Source organism: Centroberyx gerrardi, chromosome 3 (assembly GCF_048128805.1).
Source record: "Centroberyx gerrardi isolate f3 chromosome 3, fCenGer3.hap1.cur.20231027, whole genome shotgun sequence".
Lineage (NCBI taxonomy): Eukaryota > Metazoa > Chordata > Actinopteri > Beryciformes > Berycidae > Centroberyx > Centroberyx gerrardi.
In genome coordinates this window covers 5850052-5870243 of record NC_135999.1, presented here as the reverse complement: position 1 = coordinate 5870243, position 20192 = coordinate 5850052, and the positions used below count along the sequence as shown (strand labels likewise).

The 20192-nt window shown below is 45.7% G+C and overlaps 2 protein-coding genes across 2 annotated transcripts in view; one reads left to right on the top strand and one right to left on the bottom strand.

The window, feature by feature from the left end:
- The window catches only part of stx8 (syntaxin 8), a 43915-nt gene extending 32437 nt beyond the window's left edge, over positions 1-11478 (top strand). The window contains exons 7-8 of the mRNA XM_071922560.2: positions 3147-3248; positions 10577-11478. Coding sequence (XP_071778661.1) covers positions 3147-3248; positions 10577-10641 — 167 coding nt within the window. The 3' untranslated portion in view covers positions 10642-11478. The remainder of the gene's footprint in view (positions 1-3146; positions 3249-10576) is intronic.
- Positions 11479-13024: 1546 nt separating this feature from the next.
- ntn1a (netrin 1a) overlaps positions 13025-20192 on the bottom strand; it is a 65941-nt gene continuing 58773 nt past the window's right edge. Inside the window, exon 6 of the mRNA XM_071922550.2 lies at positions 13025-15706. Coding sequence (XP_071778651.1) covers positions 15378-15706 — 329 coding nt within the window. The 3' untranslated portion in view covers positions 13025-15377. The remainder of the gene's footprint in view (positions 15707-20192) is intronic.

Sequence of the window (20192 nt, the reverse complement as noted above, 5' to 3'; positions counted from 1 at the left end):
GAGCGAGGAAAGCAAAGTGACAGGAGGAATTCATATACAGAACGTACATGTTTACTTTTCCCGAAGGAAAGTATAATCCCTTTTATTTCTCAGGGCTGTGAACTTGGCCTGTCACTCAGCACATCCGCGTTATCTCGCCAGCGCTGCCTCTTGGCTGCCGAACGACCGCTTGCCCGGCCAGACACCCGGGTTTTAATTGTGTTGTTTAATTGTGTTTTTGTTGTTTCGTTTTTTTTAACGCAAACAGCGAAGACAACGGAAACGAGTCCCTGGGCCCAAAGAGAGCTCGTTAATTGCCTTGTGCTGCTCATTTTCATAGGTGTAATTAGGAAAGAGCGCAGTCGAGCTCTCCTCGACAGAGAAGAAAATTCAGCTTGTTAGGATGCTGATACAGATTCAGTCCTCGTCTGTAGTGACGTCAGCCAGTGCTCTGAGGGAACTTTCATTTTAATTCAACGTTTCTCTGGATGTATGTCTATGGATAACATTTTAGCACCCTGTCTATAGGAGACATGCAGTTTTTTGTACTTGTCTGTTCATGACGTGTACTGTATAATAAAACAAACGCACAGTATTACATTCCTGTCAGTGTGTTTAGTTACAATGAGCTGCAGTTATTAAGTTACTATATATTGCAGACTTTTGACAATCAGGCAGAAAACCCTGTAGCATAAAATAAAAAAGGGTCATAGTTCACTTCCCCCTTTGTTTTTAAATAACTCAAGGTGCCTGCATGTCTAGCGAGCAGGAATTCACACCAGTCCATTGTGAACTAAAGGTGGATTAAGTGTAAAATAAAGCATCTTCACTGTGACTTACAATGCAGCATAAGGCAACTGGCAAACAGGACAATTGAGATGTGTGTGTGTGTGTGTGTATGTGTGTGTGTGTGCTTTGCTCTCTCCCACGCTGCGGCTTTGGAGGTTTATCCAGCGTAATAGCATTTTAAATAAACAATCTTTGCCTGAAACAGGCCCTGCATTGTGGTGCGGCAGATAGGCCGAGCCCAGGCCAGGGCCGGCAGCTGTCATACATGGCAGCGAGGGTTACAATAGGAAATTGAGAATTACGATGTTAGAACCATGACTTGTTAACAGGGGCGAACTGGCGCGCGCTCGTTTGTTTGCGAAAAGCCGGTACCTTGTACGCCTACCGTTGTGAGACGTTGGGTTATGTCCTAGCGCTGTTACATCTTGGCTTGGTGGGGAATTCATCAATGAAATGAGGTGTTATTGCAGGGCCAGAACTGAATCAAGAAACTTGGCACCGCCGGCCCAAAAACATCCTTTATGACTAGTTGGAGTGGCACGCGGCACAAATGGTCCAGTGTCTCCACCCCTTCCCTGCCAGTAAAGGAAGAGTTCCTTCCTTCTAAATTGTTGCCTGATGCTCGGATGATGATGTGGGCGTCCCGGGAGACGCTGTACACACGGCGCTCTCACGTCTCCCCATCTCCCCGTCCTCGCCCCTCCGCGCTCCGGCCCTCCCGACTGACATGCCTCCCTCCCCTCCCTCAAATTATCCGCGCGACTTAATTGTCCGACGTCAGCCAAGAGCAGGCTCCCTTGTCAGCCGGTGACGGCTCTCGTTGAGGAAAACATGTTTTCCTACCAATTTAGAGACAGTTGTGTTCAGGAAGACAAGCGCCGCGGACGACCTCGAGCGCTCGCCCGTGGGAGTTCGGGCCCCGCTGCCCGGGCCGTTGCAGCTCCAATCATATTTAAATGATGTTGGAACACGCCCGAAGGCTCCTTACCTTACGGCAGCAGCAATGAAAGCTCGTTCCCTCCCCGGACGGGACGGCCTGTTTGACTTGGCACTCTACTGCGGTCCGCGGATGAGAGTCTAGCTTCCCATCCCTGTGAAACATCCATTTATCAGTGGTTGATATAAAGCCTGTGAAGAGTTTCCCTCTCTTTCTCCCGGCCTTGGTCTCTGTTCTGCAGTCTTCTTTATTGTTCAGCCACCAGCGTTTTTTTTCTTCTCATTTTTGAAGGTTGCTGGACAGGACCTATCATCACGGTCAGGGTAGAAAAAAAACAAAGCGGGGCCACAAATCTGGTCCTGCAGACGCACACACGCTTAAGATGAAACGGCCAATTTGAATCCTATTTCGTAATAAATCCCCTGATTTATAACGAGAGTAATGAGCCGTGTTGTTTTGACTCTTTTTCGCTCATATATTTCCTCAAGTATTTATTCATAGTTGTTTGTCATTTTGGGGGCTGGGATTGGGGGGGGGGAGGCTGTTGAATTGCCCTAACAAGAAGAGAGGCTGGAATGGTTTCAGCTAATTTTAGCAAAAGACTGTCTTGCCTTAACATACTTGTGTTTTAGATTAAGTTGTCGTTTTAATTAGTTTTATCGCTCATTTCAATCAATTCATGAATCAGTCATTGATTCCGTTGGGTCGGGACTCAGAATTACTGCTCTGGGTAACTAATATGAACTGAAATCAGTATCAGGTTTTCATGTCTAGCCTTCACAACTCCAGAATTTGGAAGCGTTTCAGCGGTTATCTGTTTCTGTTGTGGAGCTAGACCTCTGGAGTTGCCGTGTCGACACAGTGGCTAGCTCTAACAAATCACACAGGCTTCCATCTGGACGACCTTCAAGTCAGGAACTCCTACTGAAGGACCCCAGCATCAGCGCCAAGCACACACACACACACACACACACACACACACACTCTCTCTGGAAGTCCCACTGAAGGACTCCAGTCCCCTGTGCCTGGGCTTACGTCTTGGCCGCCATTAAAACACACGAACAATAAGGGGCTGATTAAATCCAGAGTGGATTCAGGAAGTAGTGAAACCATTTGAAAGGGAGAGGAGCGCTCTCACACACACCCCGCTCCCTCCCTCGCCACCGCTCATGTCTGTTGTCTGGCAGCCGCGGCCTTTTGAGGTTGTTGACTGCTCTGATGTCATTTCCTGCAGAGCCCGTCGCCTTTCCATCAAGGGCAATTTTTTTATTACCCGCAGCGTGTTGGGAGGTCTTTTATGTCATAAAAAGACAGGAAAAATAAATTGCTTTGTGAAGTCTTTATGATGGGAGGTAACGGCACAGTACGACCAAGCAGCAACTAACTTTGTTGACATTCTCTCCCCTCTCTCTTCTGTCTCTCTCTCTTCTGTCCGTCTCAGAAATCATTGACGACCTGGCGCACCTGGTGGACAAGACGGACGACAGGATCCGTAACGAGACGCGGAGGGTGAAGCTGGTGGAAACCAAGTCTGCCTCCTGTGGTGAGCTCCGCCTTCTTTCACCTTGGAGGGACTCAAGAGTGTCACGGTCTAGTATGAGGGACCAAACCATAAGGACTCTGAATATTAACAGTTAACAAGCATCAGGTTCCTCCTGTCTTCTCCTTTCTGCAGTTCTCAGAGCAGGATGCTGCTTCTTTACAGCCAACTGACAATAGCTTTCATAAAGGAAATGACTCTGGCCAGGTATGAGATGCACAGTAGAAATGGATAGATGGAAAGATAGAGATGGATTGGGAATACCATTTTCCTTAGATGTAATTAGAGGCGGTCATGTAGGGCTACCAGTCTCTCATAATTCCTTTTGGCAATACAAAGTTAATAATCCTCATCATTTTTGTCATTTGTCATTCAAGATGACCGAATAGAAAGTCGACATCATGATAGGCAAACAAAATATAAAAGCACTGTTTACATTCCGTTTAACATTGATGTAAAAATAATGTGATTTGGAGTGTGTACTACATTAGCATGTGACTTTGTGGTCATTTTCCTGTCATTTTTTTTTCCACCTCTCTGTTTTATTATATGGAACATGCTGAGTTTTGATTATAATCTACCTCCGCACAGTAATTAGACTGAGTGACAGACGATGATGTACAGTGTATGTGTGGGCCGGGTAGAGGCACGCTGCCAGCAATATGTGTCATCGGCCATTGAGGGATATCATTACTAATGCTGCCTTCGCCTTCATCACCAGAATGAGTAGTGCTTAATGGGGCAGAAACAATGACACTGATGGCGACAAGCCCTCTTGGCACGGAGCGACTCGCCGGTGAATGGTGGGTGGACTGGCTCTGTCCGTCACGCCTGCTAACATGGCTCCCCGGGCTTTAGAGAGGGGTCTCCCATGCTAGGTCTCCCAACCGTCCCACCCCTTGATTTCTGGGGTGCTTTCAGGAATCCTCAAAAGATCACTGGGTGCTGCGGCGAAGGCCCTAAGTCAGCAGCATCTCTCTCTCTCTCTCTCTCTCTCTCTCTCTCTCGGCTCCAGACCTCGGTAGAGTTGAGTTGTTCGCTGAGAGGCTTTGTCAACGCACGGCCCTCCCTCGCCATTACCCCCGATCTGCCTCAGTTTGTTTAACCGTTGTTTGGTCTTCTACAAAGAGACTCCACGTCTCTCTTTTTCTCTCAATGGGGCGACTCCGGTGAGAGGGAAGAGGCTGCCATGGGAGGCGGGTTAGCTGGCTGCGGTCGAGCGCTGGAATGTGGGAGCGGCCGTGTTCTTGGCAAAGGGCCGGGCTCCGTTTGCCTACCGAAACGCCAGGCGGCACCGAAACGCCAGGCGGCACCGCCGCGGCGAAGGCCGCATTGTTGCGCTAGGCGACCCGGCTAACAGGCGGCGGAGGGACGGGAGCGGAGGAGGCGGCGTGAAGGTCAGCCCCCAAGAATGCTTCGGTCCGTCGGCCTTGTCCCCATGGCGCCCGAGCACGGGTTTGTTTGAAGATCCCAGAGCTCGCATTGTGCTGCGAGCGGGACTCTCGCTTTCTTTCTTTGTGCTTTACTCTTTCTTTCTTCTGCCGCCCCACCTCCCTCCTTCCTCACCTCGGTTCCAGGCTGAAGAATATTCATGGTATTTGTGATGTGATGTGATGTGTGCTCATGTCTGCCTGCATGTCCACATGCATTATCTATGTGTGCAAGTGCATTCATATTTTTTTGTGATTTTCTGCGAGTTTTCATGCACATACAGTACATGCAACTGTGTTTGTTGTGTGTTTGCATGTGTGTTTTGTGTTGGCACGCGTGTTTGTAGGCATCTGCACGTGTGTGTGTGTGTGTGTGTGTGTGTGTGTCGGAGTTTTCTCGGTGAATGGAAAATTCCCCTATGCTCCTCTTCACTCTCACCTCAATGCTCTCTTCTCTCTTTTTTTCCATTCCTCCCTGTCATCCCCCCTGCTCCTCTCCCCGGGTTGTTTGACACTCGTCTTTGTGTCGAGCGGAGAAAGAATTGAAAATACTACATGCCACAAATCTTTCGGAGGGCTTTCCCTCTTTCTCTACGGCCGTGTGTTTATGATTCCTGAGCTTTAAGGCTTTATTTATTTTTGAAACCACCTCTCATCCAGAGCCGGCGTTTGGTGTTATGTCTCTGCCGGGTCCTTGTAAAGTCGGGAACGTCTGGCTCTGACAGGCGAGCGCATACTTAGCATAGCTTTCAGTAACTGTCTCATTGGAGAAGAGGCATTTTAGCTTTTACGCACCCAAGTTGTGCTAAAAGTTGGAAAACACATGCTAAAAAGTCAGAAAAACTCCTTCACTTGATTACCAACATTAATAAATGAAACATTTGCACTCTCTGTAAACTCGAAGGTACAACAGCTTGTGTGTGTGTGTGTGTGTGTGTGTGTATGCACCAGAGATTTCCAATAAGGAGCTGAAAGCTGCAGAAGTGTAAGCTGAGCTAATGGTAAGGGTCATCTCCCCTAAAGGAGGGAAGGGCCCGCGTATTGCCGGGCCGTGGTTCCTGTGGCATGCTGGGCGTGACTGGTGCCAGTAGCGTTGGGAAACATCCGCCGTCGTGTTGAAACACACAGGGACACAAGTCAAGTACAGCACAGGCTTCTGGAGACATCTGTCTCCTGGATGCACATTAGAAGATGTGGACCAGATTTAGCCATATTAAGGCTGCTCCATACATTACTTACAAGGTTGAGATGAAAATACCACATTACTTTCCACTCAAGTGATCCGATCATGAAAATTTGAGTTTTTTAAAAGTGTTTCAGTGTGCCTATACACCCTTAAGCAGAGGCATGAGGAGTCAAAATAGTCCAAAACAAAGAAGACTTTTTATATGCTCACATTTGACAGCCATTGCCGATGTATTTCTGCACCCATTTTGTTGTTTGGTGGTGTATTCATTCTTTTTCCCGTGGATAATTTGCCAAATTTAGACGTGAAGTCATGTTGGATATTTCCAGCGCAGCTACAGTGGGGTTTGATAGCAGAAAAAAATGTAAACTATCTAAAACATCAATGGTAAACGTCAGGTTTTGGTGTCAGAATCAAAGAGCAAGAGCTTCTTTCTAGACTCACCATTTTGCACTGACTGTCAGCAATCATACAGGGAGAAATCCCTCGTGAATACCAGTTTCTCCATCAACAGTAGCCTCATATGTCATTGGTAGCGTGTGAAATATAATGTCCTTTCCAACAGTTTTTTAGTAATTTGAACAGCTCACTTTTTCTCTGTTGGAAAAACTTACAATGCCATCACTATACTCTCCCCCTGCACTTCTACAGTCAGAGTCAAAAGAAAGAAAGAAAGTCATTCTGGGAAATGTAGGAAATCACTAATTGACGTAGAAGCAGGTGAAATAGGTAAAAAGTAAACTACAACACATGTATCACAAAATAACTCTTGGAATGCATTGAACATCTATCAATGTGAGAGTATCCAAGAGTGGAGGTTTCCTTTTAATCTTACCTGCTAGCATTTTAAGTTTTTTTTTTGTTTTTTTTTAACCCCTGGACCAAAACTTTTCAACTTCAGGCTGTCACTGAAACAAACTAAGCCCGATTCACAGAGTCATTTCCACTTCTTTTAGCTGATGTAAGTGGGAATTGAGGAGCGGAGGCTTTGAGTTGGGTTTAGGATTAGAGTGGCAGATTAGTCCACAGCACCAAAGGGTCTGCTGGAGAGTGGTGTGAGTTTCCCAGGGCTTAAGCATCTCATCAGGCAACATCAGGGCCCGGGCAGCCCTCCTCGACAGAGCTAATCCTCGGTCTGCAGAGGGCCACTTCTGCAGCCCCGTGGATCCTGCAGGTGGCTCGCATCTCAAGTAGGTTTGAGCTGTTTGGACTAGAGGGCATGTCTTAAGGAGCGGGTGGGTGAGGGGCGGCTTTGACACTGTTGGGAGAGGAACATCTAGGGCAACTTAACACTGATTCTGAGTCTGGGGCTGTCAAGAAAACGCTAATTTCGCTGTTTAGGGAAGGCTTACTTTTAAAACCCTTTGTCACCTCTCGTCAGGGAGTTTGTGGCAGTCTGTCTTCCCCCCCTGCTTGTTCCTTTTTATTGATCCGACAGAAATAGCGATCGAATACGTTTCACACGGTTGATGAAAGGAGCGCTTAAAGCAACACATCCTGCTAATGACGTTTGGGTCCGCGTTTGAAACTTCTCGGAGTGACTGGCAAGTGAAATTAAACCCACGTCAAGCGAACTGTAAATATTTGAAAGCCCTTTTCACAACTCATTTTTGCCCGGGTTCGCTGAGCGAATAACAATCCGATCCAAGTTATTGTGCTCACACCGCACGATCACAGCGTGGCACATGTGGTTTGATCGAGCCGCAGAATATCCCATCCCCGAAGCTCAAGGTTTGCCACGTTTACAAACACTTACCTCACCTTTGCAGCTGGATTTTGGCAGGCCGGAGTGGAATATTGGAACTGGAATCGGAGTTTGAAAAGGATAGACTTGGAACGGCCACTTTTGAGTTGCTTATCTCTGACTAATCTTCAAATAATTTAGCAGTATCTAGGGTGTTGCATTACCAATAATTCAACAGTGCATCCTTGCTACCACTCATAGTCCAAAATTGTAGAATGTAAAGCAGTTTATTTCCATTCAATGTGGTGGGAGTAAAATGATAAGCGCCGCACTAACCTTGTTAACATAAAATCCCCCCCCCCCCCCCTCCTCCTCCTTCTTTGGAGGTCATTCACGCCTTTTGTGGTCCAGAAAGGCCCATGAACCATAAGCAGGGGGCATGAAGGGGGTAATGGGGTGGGGGGGGGTTCAGGGGTTGCCCAGAATCTAACCTCCGCCAGCCTACGCCTCTCACCAATTATTCCTTTTCTCTGTGATTTGTCTTACTGATGTGTCAGAAAATTGCTAAGATGGGACGGGCCCGCACTCTGGCCCCCGAAGCTCCTGGGTGGTCAAGTCTGACAGCCGACACCGAGCGGCCCTCTCGGCATCAGTGACGCGGCCGAGCCCTAATCTATTTGGCAAGCAAACGCCATCGTTGTCATTAGTCTCCCGAGGCCCTCCGAGGGTCAGGGGGAGCTTATTTAGTTACTCAGGCAGACGGTGACGGTCCAAAAGAGGAGGGGAGGGGCGGGGGTCAGGACGGGGTGTCTGATGTGGCTCCGTGTGACATTAGAGGGTGTGAGAGCCCTGTTCCGCGGGCCCATATGTGCGTGTTACACAGCTCGCCCCCTCTCGGCATTGTTGCCGTGTCATTGTCAAATTGAGTCGCCGACAGATGTGGGGCCGGGCTGAATGTCATTCCGATGTCTTGACTCTTAAAGTGGATTGTCTGTTCCAAGTTGCCTCGGCATCCCTCATACCCAAACTTAATTGCTGGGAGTTTGTGTGTGTATATTTGCTTTCGGTGCGAGGTGTTTAAAGAGCCATCACAAGGAACCGCTGGAACGCGTGTTTCTACTTTGACGTTTGAATGAGGCTCGCATCTGTAAGTTATCAAGAGGAGAGGTTCTGTCTGGACCGGTGATAACTCCTAACATGCATGTCCTGTGGACCGCATACTATACATGAACACCTTCCTTCCCACTCTCAGAGTAGCACACTACAATTCCATTAAATGTAGTACAATAACTGTGGCCCAAGAAGTAATATAGCCATATGAAGATGAGATAGACAGGCAGTCATAAATAGCTCCAAAGAGACACAGGAGATGGACAGAGAGAGAGTGGCACAGTGAGCCAAAGAGCTGCAAAGACATCTGGACCCTTTACAGCCAGACCCCATCTCCTGGCAGGAGGAACCAGCATCAGCATTACATTTCATAAGACCCCCCCCCCCCTATCCCCCACCACCACCACCACCACCACCACCACAAGCAATTAGTTCAGCATGGCTTATATCTCGCCCCGTCTCTCTCCCCACGGGGAAAGACGACCAATTAGGCCGCCGAGGAGAACGCGGGAGGAGCGAGAGCCAAAGAATGAGAGAAATGTAAACCCAAAGCGAAAGGCCGGGGAAAATACCAGCCGCATGCTAAATAACAATGGACAAGTTGAGTCAGTGAGGGGACTGTCGACAGGCCTCAGACCAGCCAGGGATGCAGTTGTTTGAAATCTTCACTCCGGTGCCATTCTAGAAGAAGGAATGGGGCGAGAGAGGAGAGGAGGGGGGAGGTGGGGGGGGGGGAATGCGCCCTTGGAGAAAGTTTTCCATATCTGATGTGTGTGGCATGGTTTGTAGTGTAGGTCATAGAATATATATACTGCACCGAGGGAAAGACCACCACATCCTGAAGGCATTCAGTGTTTATGATGCGCATGACATAAGCCACCCACCACCACTTCTCTCTTATATCACCTTCAAGACTTACAGAATTCGAAACAGATGACTTAATTGTTAGGTTTTGCAAATTTAACCAGCGCTCCTTGATTAAATTCTCAAGTGTTATCATCATGATGCAGAGTAATGCTTTAAACATAGATGGCAAAAATTCTCAGTAAGTAGACTTCTCTTCACTAAGGATGAAAATTCCATCTGTAGCGGATTTTACCACAGATTCTTTTTTTGGGCGGCGACGATAATAAAACCTGTAATATTTTCAGGTCCCCGGGGTGGGGGTGGGGGGGGGGGGGGGGGAAGCGGCTTTTGATGAAGTGCGAGCGAGCCTTTGCACATTTCGTCCGCTTCCATAGTATCAGCGCAAAACAACCATTATCCTCTCCAGCCAGAATCAGAAACACATGCCTATCACAGCGTGCGATCTGCGTCAATAAAGCTTTCGCGGCTGTCGGACGCATGTAGCTCGCATTAAGTCATCAGCAGAAGAGCGGAGATACGCCGCGAGGGCACGAGCGCTCGGGTCTCGCCGCAGATCAAGGGCTTCGGAAATTAGCGGCGAGGCATGCCGGCTCCTTGCCTCTTCCGAGCGCGTCTGCGGCCTTGCCTTCCTTCGGTTCGAATCTGTCTGAATCCTGCTGCCTGAGATTTGAGCGTTTTAGGTTAAGGGGAAATGTTCCAACTTCAAAAGGTTTTTTATCATGACGGGTAACAACAAAGTAAAAAAAAAAGGTTGTATGTTCAGACTTTTATATGACAGTGCTGAGTAGACTGCACCCCCTCCTTCACTTACTATTAGCATTCTGGTCTTGAAGCTGCACTAGGGAAGATTTTAACGTAGAAATACACCCGTCTTATCGGCCTAAATCATGAAGTGGGGCTGCAGCAGAGAAGAGCGTCCCATCCCCTCTAACTGAGACGCCATACATTTGATCTCTGGGTATTGAAGTCCTTACATTTTAAGCAATTAACCTGCCATTTGGGGCCACCAATGTGCAAACTTGACGTGTGTTTGTCTCTCCTCCCTCTCCCTCAGGGATGCTGGTGGTCATCGTGCTGCTGCTAATAGCCATCGTAGTGATTGCCGTGTGGCCTGTGTAGCTGATGAGGACAGCGGGACGATCATGGAGCTGCGTTGGATGACCGCTCAAATTCCAGAGAGAACCTTTGGGGGAGAACGCTGGACTAAAAACCCCTGTACCCACAGTACACACACACACACACACACTCTCTCTCCCCACCCTCTCTCCTCTCTCTTTACATTTTCTTAGCCTCGCGCTCCAATGAAAACAAAGGAAGTGTCACTGTGCCTAAGCGAGGCAAAGGGGAATGAAGACTTGGAGTCCTTTAAGCAGCTAGCATCAGCACAGTTAGGTTTTTTTTTTAGTAAGGTGTTGGTTGCCTAAAGGGCACTGGTGACCCCACAGGAGATGGTTTCTTTGTTTAAAATATGTTTTTTTTTTTTTAAATGAGACATGCTCAGTTGAGGTCATCTTACAAGTAACATGTCCACTTCTGTAGCTCTGCAAGTGTCTGGCTGGTTAAATCAAGCATGTCTGAAGCAGTTTAACTAGTGGGAGACTTGTAAGCAATTTGAAATGTATTCTCACCCAGGTCTAGTGTTGATCCAACAGTGGGACGTCCCGCAGGTGGGAGGAGTTTTCCTTTCATAAGTCTGTCTGTGGTGTAGGCCGAGGCTCGGGCTCGGTACGGTAATTCCGCTAGCTTTGCAATACTCACGCTCGTATATATTTACCCTCGCATTACTGTAGCTGCTGTAATGTTATCATTTGTCTTGGGATTTTATAATGTTTATAGAATAGCACTCAGCCAAAACAAACAGTGCGGCTGTGTTACTAACATGGCTGCTTTCCTTCCCTGTAAATCAATTCAGCCTAATGGATATGTTGTAATTTCTAATAAATGACATTTCCAGTTAATAGTCCCTGGACTCCTGTCTGTCTGTGTTTATTCTCAGGACTCGCTCTGGAGGATTGTGATGTTTTGCGACATATTTAGCTCTTACTGGGAGGGTCCTTTGCCAAAGTTTCAACACACTCGTTTCACTGCCTTGTGAAATCTGCATAATATTGTTTTGTCCAGTGTGCGGGTAACGTTGTAAGATGAAGTGGCAATCAGTATGTGTTGCGCAAGTTCAGTGGTCTGATGTTGGCTGTATGCCTTAGCATTAACTCACACATGAAAGTGATGATGGACGTGTGTGTGTGTGTGTGTGTCGCCCACTATTCGGAGATCCAGAGCAGACACTGAACACACCACAGATTCATTACTCCAGGCAACAGAGACAAATGACACACATTTCTCAACGTAACAAGAGTTTATTTCAACTGAAAATCTGAATTTAGTTCTACCAGGTTGGTGTGTTCAGTAGTTATTATTTCCTTCTTTAATGGCAACCATCTAAACAACCACAAACAAGTAAAAAATAAAAGTTGAAAAAGACAATAAAATCCACAATGTCTTGTGTCATTAAATATATTCATATATAATAACCATAATATATTAGTACGCATCGTAAAACAACATTGCAAAAAGTCTTTGCAACGGTGACAGCTAAACAACATTTACAATTCATAGTATGAACACAAAGCAACGCTTTGACAGGTGTGTGTGTGTAGCATTTCATCAGGAAGCTTGTCAAACCATTGCTCTGGAAACGGATCTAAAATTTACACCATGGGGCTACAGAGACAGAGAAGGAGACGTGTGATTACACATTATACTGTGCCAAACAGAAACATTTACATGTATTGCTATGTTGTAAGATTAACAATGAAAGGCAGTAACATGTAAATATAGGTATAAATATGTGGCCATCATCAATATAGTTTGTCTTGGCTGGAGAATACCAGCGCATAGCATCATGTTGGACTGCCATCGTGATTCAGTTGATTGATCTGCACAGTGAAAAATTGGTTCCATTGGGTCATCACTCACAATCAAGTGTCAGTACAGATATATAGAAGTCTTTCAGCACCAAGGTCGTTCCTGTCCAGTATCTCACACTGGAGCAGAGGTGATCTTGCAGGAATATCTCAGGGTTTAACAAGCCTGCTGTTTTATCTGTTTATCATGATCTAGGAGTCATTCCAGTCCATCCACAAAGCGCTTGGACCAGCATCTTGGGTTTTTGAGATTTTGGATCAAAAATTATTGGCATTTGTTATCAAGGGAAGCGGGAAGTCAACGGGATTAAAACCACATATCTGTAAAATGATTCACAGTAACTTGTGATGTGGAACAGTTTGGAACGTGTTACATGTGATCTTTATGAGACATCGCCTTTAGCCCCATTGACTTCCAACAGCATCGCTAACAAACGCCAACGATTTCTGCTTCCAATGACTCAAAAACACTGCTGCGAGCGTTTCTGGATGAACTGAAGCAACCCCCGGTTTGTGATAAATCAGACGCACCGTGGGCTTTTAAAAACCTGAACTGTCTCTAACACTAAGATACCTCGCAGGCTGAAATGGTTAGAAATGAATGTGAAATGTGGTTTGAATCCAGCCGGGGTATAATCAGGTGATTGAACTATAGTTTCCTGGCGATTCCTCCATCGCTGCCGGGGCGAAGCGTCGTGAAGAGAATTAACCTGACAGCTCAATAGGAGGCCGCAGCTGCTGACTGGTCACACAGTGTCCTTTTGGTGAATGTACAGTCAATGCAGTGTGTTCACAAAAGAGTGTACGGACCGTGGCTGGAAAGGTATTTATCTGAGACGCAGCAACCTGTCGAAGGTTTGGGGGAGCTGCTCGGTGATCCCGGGCCGACTCTAGATAAATACAGGCCGGTGTGAGGAGACTGAGGCGGATTCGGAAATGAAACTTAAGACATCGCTGAGAACGTTTTAGAGGTACGCTTTGCGTTAAGGAAAGTTTCATTTTTCTGCCCTAGGAGGATGCATTTCTGTTGCCTCAGATGGTAAGGGAATTCTTTTCTTTTCACTCTGCCCTTTCTCTTCGCTTGCTACAATCTACACTCATTAAATTGAAGTTATCTATTTTTTTTCCCACATAAAAATACTACCTTTACAGATTTAGTGGTCGGCAACCATCCACGTTTTAGTACCTTAGAGGAAGGCGTAGGTCAATTACAAAGATATTTTACATTTGAAGGATTTTTTTTCTTACTTTCTTATTCTTTTTCATACAAAAGAAGATAGCAGTTCCTAAAGGGGAAATTTTGACACCTTGTACAATTTTGCACAGATTGGTATGAAGGGACAGATTTCCTAAGAGATAAATCACACAAATATCTACATTGTCGCACTTTGAAAATGTGTGCCAGTGTTTTCATAACATACTTATATGCAATTCTTTGTTAATATTCTCTGAGAGCGTACAGTACGATCTTGCACCCACACCATTCCACTGCTGCATCCACTTTGCATGATGAACCACCTTGAGTCATTTTTACAGCTCCAATCATTTTGGTTTCTTGTCGTTTGCGGCAGAACAAGCGTGATATTGTCATTAAAATGTATACAACTAATATTGATAAAAAAAACAAAAAACATTTGACATATTACATATCCATGAAAGAACACACATTCATTATTCTTTATTTCTATTAGCTCTACCCAAGGACAACTTGTGTATTTTTGTGAATGTTTTGAACCAGGAAATCATCAAATAATTTATAATGGTATTCAATTGAATTATGACAATAATGATTGTGGCTGGCCTCCTGTCCTCTTATGAGTCAATTCATTTAACCCTTGGTAGAGTTGCAAAATTATTAAAAAAAAAAAGAGTCACAGTTAAGTACTGACAGTGAAATCAAAGACGTCAAATGCAGTCTGTCATCTTAAAGAAAATCCAGCGAAATGATGAAAACATTAGTCTTCTCAGCAGCACCAGTTAGTGAATTGAACATTACAGCCTCGTTTGGAGAAGCGTTCACATGCAGGACGATCTGTACAATACTGTTTTAACCACCAGGAATGAAAATCAACCCAATCAGTGAGATCTAGTGGGGCAAATGGGGGAGAAAAATTTCGAGTCAATACTGTGCTTAATCCTTGGTCCTCTTGACACAATTCTCTTCGGTCACTGGCTTGCTCTAAATTAGTCAAAAGCCAACAATTTAGCAAAGCAGGTTTCTAATGCAGATATACCTGCCTTCATACAACAGGGACAAGCAAAAGGCAACTCATTGGAAGCTAGAAGAACTCTGCATCTCCGAGGCTTAGAAACAATAATATTTTATGGCACTTTTTTTTTCTAAATTGAGAAATGCACACTACCTGTATGCTGCATGTTCACTTAATAGGAGACGCATTACCACCTTAATCAGAGCAGTGAAGGCTTTTGATGAAACGAGCTCGTTTCTTAGCTAAGTATACAGCAAGTAAACCATGCGGAGGCAGAATTGCAGTGGTAATTAAGTGGCTTTTTTTCTGTGTCATTTTTGCACCAGCGGAAAATGTCCATAAAATCGGAAACATAAAATATAATGGATTCATACTGAGATAAAGAAAAATGAACACAAATAACTTTATATACTGGTAATAGGTGCAAACTCGGCAAATCCACGAAAAAGAGACGAATCTCAAAAGTAAAATAAACAATGAAACCAAATCTGCAAGGTGACCTCCTTCAACAAAAGTTCACTAGGGAAAAAAAAAAAAATCATCCTAAATAATTCTCTTCATGCTTCTACACGAAAAAGCAGCGACATATACAGTCTCTTCTCTGTCCATAGTCTTCTGTCTGTCTCTCTTTCTTTTTATTTTTTTTTTTGTCACCCGCTCAGCCTCTCCCCTCTGTTGGATTCCTCTCCCTCTCCGGCAGCCTCTCCGTCCTTTTTCCCGCCTATGGCTTCTTGCACTTGCCTTTCTTCTCGCGCTGCTGGAACTTCCGGAGCCGGCGCGCCCACGTGTCCCTCCACTGGATTACCAGGCTGCCTTTGTCCGCCACCACGCCGCTCTGGCCGGGGGAGTCCTCGTCGTTCCCCAGCAGCAGGTACTTCTTGCCCGGCTTGATCTTGGGACACTTGCAGGCCACGTCCTTGGCGCGGACCCACAGGAACTGGTCCCCGCGGCGGATGCGGCTTTCGCCCTGCTTGTAGACGGAGATGATGTTGACGGTGAACTTCCACCACTCGCCGGCCTTGTCCGCCTTCAGAATGTGCACCTGGACGGCTGCAGAGGGGGGGCGGGGAAAAGAGATGAGACGTTATTATCAGTTGTTGTGCTATTTTTTTCTCGCTACACCTAACTTTTCCTGGAGAAATTTCCCGTTCAAAGCCTTCCGATGTCTGCATCTCGGACCTGATTTAAAAGGCACAGAGTCTCTCCAGTCTTTATTGTGTGTTCCACCTCTTCATGCCGTCCTAACCTTTAACCAGCTCATCTCCGCGAACACAGACAGTCTCTCCATCCCCGTTACCATGGCAGTCCAGGCAAAAATACTCCTGCCTGTCTGAGTCAAGGGTTTTCCCTTGGAAACAATTTCCATTCTATTGAACTCACTGGCTCACAGGATATCGTATCTAGACGTCATTCTCTTGCATTAAGATATGTGACTTTGATTATTCATTATTACAAGTATAGTAAACTGTTTGGATCAGAAGATAACCCTAGGCCACACAGCGGCACACACTTCCTTACAGCTCAGTTATCTCCTGCATCAGCTTTTCACTGGGAGAGCAACCGCCACATTCAAAGAACTCTGTCACAGTGGCTGGAAAAGTCTCTTTCTCCCAGGCACACTGGCTCTTTTTCCTGCTGCGACCATTATCCAAACAGCAGCAGACTGTGTCCCCAGTAAGCACAAGCCTGGAGTTGGCGACTAAAGGCTAGTTCACAGTGTGGCTCCTTCAGAGCGGCTTGCAGTAAGTGTTGAGCCATGCTGCGGCCTGGAGGGATCATCTGCGAGCGTCCTGCAGCTCTGACGCCTGCTCTGTGTGGAACGACTGGCTTGGCCTCCGTACCCCCGAAAGCCTCTTAGCGCTAACGTTGCCTTTGTTGTGCTGACTTCTACAAATGGGACAAAGACAATCTTAGCTAAGTCGCTTTCAGAGGTTTGGAAGCGCAGCCTTTCAGTCCCATTCATCGCCTTTGCAGAAACTTTTAATTGAAATGGGCTTGCTTTATTGCTCCCTGTACCTCCAAAGTCCATCTAACACATTCTCTAGAGATCTATTTTTTTCATCTGTGAAGATACCCGTCTTCGGGACAATTGCAGTATCACTTTTGTAACATTAGCCTGGAAATTCACGAAATTCAAATTGGATATGCACCCAAATTGCTCAAAAACTGCTGATACAAAGTCAGTTTTGCTACTGCCTCATAGGCAATGCATGCCACCAAAGCACATCCCATGGGCTTCACAACGGCCACATTATGAAAACAATAAATCAAAACAACACCCCCCAACCTTAGACCCTCAATGAGAACAAGGAAAAACTTCCATGAAAACCTTGTTAGGGGAAAAAAAAAAACCCGGAAGAAACCTTGGGAGGGGACATCAATAAGAACGCTTGGGTGAACATCCGGATCTAGCGCGGGGCATCACTGTCGTCAGTCTCAACTGCTGATAAACCAACATCCTCCCCATGCAAACCACTACCTTTGTAAACACGCTAGCAATGACCAGTATCTACGGACTGTATTGCAGTCGATGTGAGCCAAGAGGTAACCAAACCCCATACTAACACACTGACAAATTACCTGGAATGCTAAACACCAGGTGTTGGTGTACAAAGAGAGAAAAACTTGACCAGATCACATAAAAACCCTTTACGGTGGTAAATGGGCACCCATGTACTGTAAGGCCCAATAAACCGCCCCAGAAGAAATGGTACCTTAAGGCCGTAAACGGACACCCATATGGTATAAATACTGTGTTATATCCTCAGTGGAAAAGGCTGGTCTATGGCCAGGCTGTGATATACAGCTCCACGAGCATTATGTCCATTACTACTGACAGAGCTGGGTGATTTGTAATGTGATTAGGAGGCAGGGTAGGGCTATTGGAGACGTGAGTTGGAAAGACACTCAGTGATATCACATGATGGATGAACTGGTATGGTCCGCAGAGAGAGGGAGGGAGGGAAAGAAAGAGTGAAGAAAAGGAGGAAAGAGAGGGTTGCCTCTCACGGATCCATAACCCCGCAGTATCAATATGTATTATACGGACCATATCGGTATTAAGTGCCGTTATAGCTCTGCTGTACGTTATGCACTTATGGGACATCTTTTGAAATGAACCGCGGTCTTTTGGGATCACTGGTTTCACCTCCAACACGTTACTTCTAATGGAGCTGAAGACGATGGCGATGCTAATGGCACATCCAATGTCCAATGCAGGTTTTCTACCATGCATGCTGGATCACAGCCTTGGGGATTCAGACTTATTAACACTGAGGAGTTTTCAGCTAAGAATTAGTATATATCCTCTCTTCATCCGTTTAAACAGCAACTGTATGCTCCCAGGGTAATCAATGTGTCACTGGATCTTAACTGGCACTTAAATGCTACAGTTGGTTGATCAGGTGTTTGACCTGACGGTGAACTCTGCCCTCCATCAGTTTGTCCCTACCAGCTGCCACCAGCGGAAGGTGCTGTTCGCTCTGTTTGCGTTTGGACAACAGATACACTGTAAACACCGAAATGCCTTGAGTGGTTATCCTTGGGATTTTGCTCAGGAGAGATATTGCCCTCCTTCCTCCCAACACACACACACACACACACACACACACCTCCTCCCACCCCCCTGCCTCTGAGTCTTTATGAGTGTGTCTGTATATCGGCCACAGAAGCTTGTAGTATCGTTTCCCGACGCAGCATGGAGCCCGGCTCCCCTGCTGCTCTTTTCAAAACAGTCCTAAACCATGACTCTCTTTAAGTTATGTTGTTGGTCTACGTTGTGTATGAGTTTGGGATCGGCGTCGGTGTGCTTGTGTGTGTGTGTGTGTGTGGGAGATACTGTAAGATTAGGGATTATTGCTTTGGTCTGTTATGCGTTTTGCACATGCTCCTGCAAACTATGGATGTCAAGCAGCTTTTTTATGGGTCTCATGTACGTCGCCGGCACAAAGCCCCCCTGGTGGCAGCAAGGCGAGGAGAAAGTGGATTAGCTTGTGCCCAGAGGATGATGTAGCAGTTACAGGGGGGGGGGGGGCAGATTATACGAAACGGCATTACAGTAACCTGATTACAAAAAATATTAACAAAAATTGTGGGGGGAAAAAATGGTTGCTGGAAAAAAAAACAGACTACATATACTTTTTAAACAGAAAAAAGTTGAGGTTGAAGCTAGAGTATGCTAATTACTGTATATCATGGTTGATTCATTGCACATTGTATTCCATGTGTAGGCCTAATCACTAGTATACCTTTATTTATACGGCCATGAAAGTCAAGTTTCCCTACTATTTATGAATTTAAATTCCACTGAGGTGTGAAGGCCGTATTGTCTGAAGTCCCAAGAGTCATTTCTGCTGACTGTGCCTAAAGCCTGGTTAGAGACAGGCTGAAAAAAAAAAATCATGATCTGGCCCCTCTGCGTGGAATAGCCTCTTAGTAAGAAACTCTTTAAAACAGTTGTTAGGATAATGGAGGACTTACTACTGGAAATTGTCAATGCTTTGAATAAGCTGACTGTTTTAGGACTGAGCCGTTTCTATTTCTTTATATCTTCCGTCTCATTTTCTGTCATTTTCTTTTGCTGTCTCCTTCTCTTCCGCTCACTTTTTCGGAAATAATCTATTACCTATTGTGGAAAGTGTTTATTGTTGTTCTGTCTGTAATTAAATGTGCTGCTGCTGCTGCTGTTTTGGCCACGTATCAACTAGTCAGTTAAGTTTTTCAACCTGGCATAAATGATTAATTCAACTGCACATTCATGCAAAATAACTCAAAAGTCATTGAAAGTAATCGGATTATGTTACTGAATTTGGGTTCTCCAATGAATTATATCTCTGATTAGAGTTTTAATAAGGTAATTAATAATATGTAACTTAATATATAACTACGTGAGAGTGTGTGTGTTTGTGTGTGCATGTGTACATGTGACTGTGTGCATATGAATGGTTTATGAGGGAACTGAGTGGGGTGATCTCCCACCACTACTTACATGTTAAACCTATTTCCTAGTGAGAAACCTGTTGCCTCTGCATTGCCTGTCACAAATGCACCCACAAAAAAAAAAAGGCCAAAATCCACTGATAATCTATTTATAGAACGTGCTTATATTTTTTCAAAGATTCTCTTTTTATTCTCCTTATTTATTCAATAGGAATTATAGAAATGAACCCCATTCCAAAGGATGGGGTTTTGGATTTGTTGTTGGCGCATAATACACATATGCATACTTGCACACACACACACACACACACACACACACACTCTCACACACATATTAGTGCAGAGGAGGAAACCCAATTTGTCCTTAGCTGTGGTGATGCTAAATCACTCATCAGCACCAGCAGGTCCCCTACACACACACACACACACACACACACACACACACACACACAAATCAGCGGGGAGGCTCTCCCGGCTCCCCTCGGCCGTGGTGGGAGGTGAACATGGGGGTAGATAGATACTCAGCCCCGTGTTGAGTGATGCTTTCTCCAGCTTGACAACAGGAAATCCTCATGGCACTGTCTTCCTCTGTAGCTCT